This window comes from Engystomops pustulosus, chromosome 7 (assembly GCF_040894005.1).
Source record: "Engystomops pustulosus chromosome 7, aEngPut4.maternal, whole genome shotgun sequence".
In the NCBI taxonomy this organism is placed as follows: domain Eukaryota; kingdom Metazoa; phylum Chordata; class Amphibia; order Anura; family Leptodactylidae; genus Engystomops; species Engystomops pustulosus.
The window spans coordinates 56,544,277-56,548,670 of record NC_092417.1 but is presented as its reverse complement, the minus strand read 5'-3'; the positions used below and the strand labels follow the sequence as shown (position 1 = coordinate 56,548,670).

General features: G+C 44.5%; 1 protein-coding gene across 1 annotated transcript; it reads right to left on the bottom strand.

Moving 5' to 3' along the window:
* Window positions 1–736: 736 nt before the first annotated feature.
* Window positions 737–4,394, bottom strand: MGAT2 (alpha-1,6-mannosyl-glycoprotein 2-beta-N-acetylglucosaminyltransferase). The gene is made up of 2 exons (XM_072115997.1): window positions 4,163–4,394; window positions 737–2,592 (listed from the first exon to the last, which is right to left on the bottom strand). Exon 2 carries the CDS (start codon window positions 2,306–2,308, stop codon window positions 1,007–1,009), a length of 1,302 nt encoding a protein of 433 aa, XP_071972098.1. The 5' UTR covers window positions 2,309–2,592; window positions 4,163–4,394; the 3' UTR covers window positions 737–1,006.

The window sequence follows — 4,394 nt, the reverse complement described above, 5'->3', positions numbered from 1 at the left end:
GCAATAGTGTAATGGGGGTGTGCCTTAGGCCAAACGCATTTGTGTTTGCCTTAAAACGCATGCGATCGGTAAACAATCGTGTGTGTATAGGTGTATAAAGCCACCTATTTTATGAAAAATAGAAATGCTACAGGCACATGGCAAATGACATCTTATACTGGTACAGTGCAGTGACACAATGCTGGTGCTCTATTCTGTGTGACTCTCTTATACATTCACATAAGGATTCTAACAATATATCAGGCACAACTCTTGTGTGCCAAACTTTGCTAGGTTGAGTAGAAAAGGTGCAAAATTTAGCGCAAACATGCAAATGTGCCAAAACAAATAAGAATAAAAAAAAACATGGCTAAAGGACCCACACAGAGGTTGAGGTGACAAGAAGGGACCATTCCTACTTCCTAAGTGGTTCAGCAACTTAAGTTACCATCAACCAGACCATCCCTCTATTACCGACACCTGCAGAACAGACCTTCTGGGGTTCTCCTGTGAGGGGTCATTCAGACTATGCTATTAGTTAATGAAGAACAGTCTGTGCATAACCAAATTTCACCAACTGGCCACAGCACAGCGGATGGGACCAGTCCAGCCCCAGTCAGCCCACGTTTCACGGTTCACAGACTGACCATGGTCACGTAACACTGGCCTTAACATAAAGACAACCTACAACATTAACTGAATTTGTTCTCCCATGTAACATACTGGGGTGAAGGCACAGCGACCACGATGCAAAGGATCACTTCATAATCATTTATTTTGAAAAGGATTTGGATGGCCATGTTATACATGAAGCAAGTCTGTAAACAGTCATTAGTATCAAGAAAAAGAAGCCGGAATCAAGTTTCTCCTCTCGTCAGATTCCACACGGATAGAAACGACGGACAATTATAGGACAACATTTGACGAAAACTGGTTATTGAAATAAGAACATAAATTTGTATACTCCATCACTTGGAATACTGCGTATGCCATAGTACAAACTTAAAAAAATTAATAGGATCATAGATCACTGCAGTCTTCGATAGCTCTTACATAACTCATGGTCTCTAATGTCTCCCCATCCACCATTTTTCACATGAGGTGACAAAGCGGCCATTGAGTATCGCCTACTGATCACTACGTTTTCAGGAAACAAATAATTCTGGTTGCCTGTGAACAAAGCCTCCAGTTTGGCACTTTCTGTGGTTGGTTTACATGATTTCTTATGGTGCATTCCACAGCTTCCAATGTGATAAATTCTGGGAACCTCAGGGACAATAACTTTCCAGAATTTCGGAAGACAGGTAACAGTAAGATGCTGAAGGGTCCAGTCCCAGTTATAGTCATCATAAGAGCAAAAAGTGTCTGTACACTGGATAAGTTTCTGGTAGGTGTCCCAGCTCATGGCCATTCCCATGTTATGTTCTGTAGATTTCCACGTCTTCACTTCCACTTTATCGGCTTTTTCAGAGAAGGTCTGAAGGCGGGTGTAGGTCCCAAGGGTCATGACGTCACAGTCGGGGCATTCCTCGATCTTCCGATTCCACATCTTTTTAAGGACGTAATAAAAGTCAGGGGCCAGGTAATGATCTTCTTCAATAAACAAGACTAGACCTTTGTGGTCTTTTAAGACCCTGATCTTCTCCCATATAAAATGCAGCTTCCACCACCAGTGATGCTTTGTCTGGGAGAACTTGGCTTCTCTGTAATGGCCAAAAGAGTCTGGGTATTCAGCATTGATGCAGCCAAGCTTTATTGCGTCCTTCTTGTCTATGTCTCTAGGACAGTCCTTAGGGTCATGACCGGGGAATTCATTCGGGTAGAGCTGGATACTGAAGGGGAAAAATACCTGAAGCACTTGACAAAAATCCACAGTGGCCACAATCTGATTAATTTCAGGGGACCAGAAGTCATGGCTGAATATCAATAGGACATTCTCTATACCCTTGGCTCTGCGAAGAGACTCTAAGAGATAGCGCAAATAGTCAGGGCGATTGTGCACCTGCACTACTATCACTATGTCATTCAGAGGACGCTTTATAGTTTCCACATTTTTAACTGCTTGGTCAAAATTAAGCTGGAAAACCACAGACCTGTAAGCCAAGGTCATGTTATCCACTTCTGTCTTCTGAACCTTGTCCCCAAGTGACTCATTGGCCATTTTCCTAATTCCTGGAGACACATGTGCCCTGTTGTGTGGTTTTTCCACCTCTGGATCTTCCACAAATTCATTTTTCTTTTGTTTACCACTGTTCCATAATGCCAATCCACAGGCTACCACCACCAGAGTGAGGATAATGACTTTCCTTTTATATATTCGGCACCTCATGATCTGCAGCAACTGGAGGGAGGGAAGTTGTTGGAATAACACACAGGACCTGCCTGTGGGATCCAAATCAAAGCCCAGACGGAAACATTAAAAGCACAAATCTCTTTGGCTAACTCATCTTCCCATCTGATGAGGATATGAGTCGCAGCTTCAAGTGGGCGATCAGATGCATCTCCTATCCCTCGAAGCCTCAAACACATTGACTGAGGCAGATCACCGGCTGGGAACAGACTCTATGCAACATCTGCTACTTAAGGACATGAAGTCCTCAGCACCGCTCCCCCCTGCAAAACAAATAAAGATAATCCTGAGAAATAGACAAGTATCTCAAGAAGTGTTCAGTATTAGCATGAACATATCATTTAACAAGCTATAAATCCTTCATATAATACATACAGAATCCGCTTACAGGACATGACCTGTCATGACATAACATGACAGAAGAGGCCTTTGTTTGGATATATGAGCCTTCAGGCTCTCCAAGGCACTTTCACACTGAAGATGGAGAAGAAGCACAGAAGACTACATGCTGTAATTCTAGCTGTAGATGGAAGTCATAAATAGTGGCACTTTTACAAAGTTATTAATTCGACAATAAAAACACCTAATATATGTAAAACACAGCCCCCTCCATCCCCTAGACATAACGAGCAGCCTATTTAGGACACTAAATGGTCCTTTAAGATTTGCAGATCACCGATCCATAATGGATTTATACTGTAAAGATGGGCTCTAGTTTAGAAGACTCCTATTACAGGGTTGGGGCAGGAGAACGGAATGACAGTACGTCAGGTGACAAGACTTCACTCTAAAAGATTTTGTGTGGAAGCAACCCCATTACATTTACTACATCATCCCAAATCAGAAGGGAAGGAAATAACTTGTAGATTAGATGGGGAAGGGGTCTTGTGTACTGCTGTATAAACAGAGCAGATATCATTCAATCATAATTCTTATAGGACTGCTAAAGTAAGGGCAAGCTCATGAAAATTAAAGGGAAAGGCAGTGCCCCTGCGTGGATGTGGACTGATACAACTCATTTCTGGTCCTGTGGATAGGGGGTTGAGATTGCTTTGCAAACAAACCCCTTTAAAACCTGGCAATACACTTGAAATAATTGTTACCCACATGCTCAATCATTACTCAGCTACACCCTGAACACCCCTGACCCACATAAAAGACACTAACCAGCCAGCATGCCAAAATACAACATGTCCAATCTGTGTGTCACCAAGGGAACATCCGTGACCCCCACTGCACAGAAAACAATCCAGCCCTGCGGGTTCAGGTGACATATACTAAGGGCACATTATAGCCCAGGTTATATCTCACTTTTCTGGAAAGGGCAGGTGTAACATTTGTAACTTTTCAATAATTTAAGAGGCTGCATCACTGTCCTACAGCCGCCTGTTACAAGACTAAGAGATCCAGGGATTCTATGGCAGAATAAGGAGATACATACTAGTAACACAAGGTTACTTACTGCTTTTTAGTTAGATTTGTATAGAAACTGAAAAATAATGATGGTTACACAAGCTGGAGGCTGTAACCTCTGACCCCTGCACCCATCTCTAGGCAAGCATTGCTATAGGGCACCCACACTTACATGGGACAGGATCACCCAGGAGCAGTGGGTGCTGCAAACAGCATGCACGGGATTACATGTCCCCCATTGCCTTCCCTATGGAGCATGCAGCACAACACAACACAGCACAGCACAGGCCGCGGAGTACAGGAACATGCAGCTATAGGTGTCTATGGGGAACTACAACCCCCATCATGCACCCCTCACACATTAGCGGCGCTGCACGCCAGTCACACATCACATCGTCAGCCGCAACGTTGTCCTCTCACCTGAGGCTCCGGCTGCTGCCGTTGTCCTGTCGGCTCTGAGTCCCCCCCGACCCCACAACGAGCTCCCTGACCAGCGTCTCCTCCCGGCTCCTCCCCCTCACCAATCCCATTCGCTATCGGAGGTCGTGACGTGCCGCTGCGGATTGGGAGCCACTAGCGGTATCAGCTGTAGGCTAGAAAGGGGTTAACAGACCGCTTTTATGCTGATTGGACAAGACTCAGGAAGTGGCCC

Bases quoted from the DNA above. Each gene is read 5' to 3' on its own strand.
- MGAT2 (XM_072115997.1), bottom strand. From the start codon at position 2,308: ATGAGGTGCCGAATATATAAAAGGAAAGTCATTATCCTCACTCTGGTG.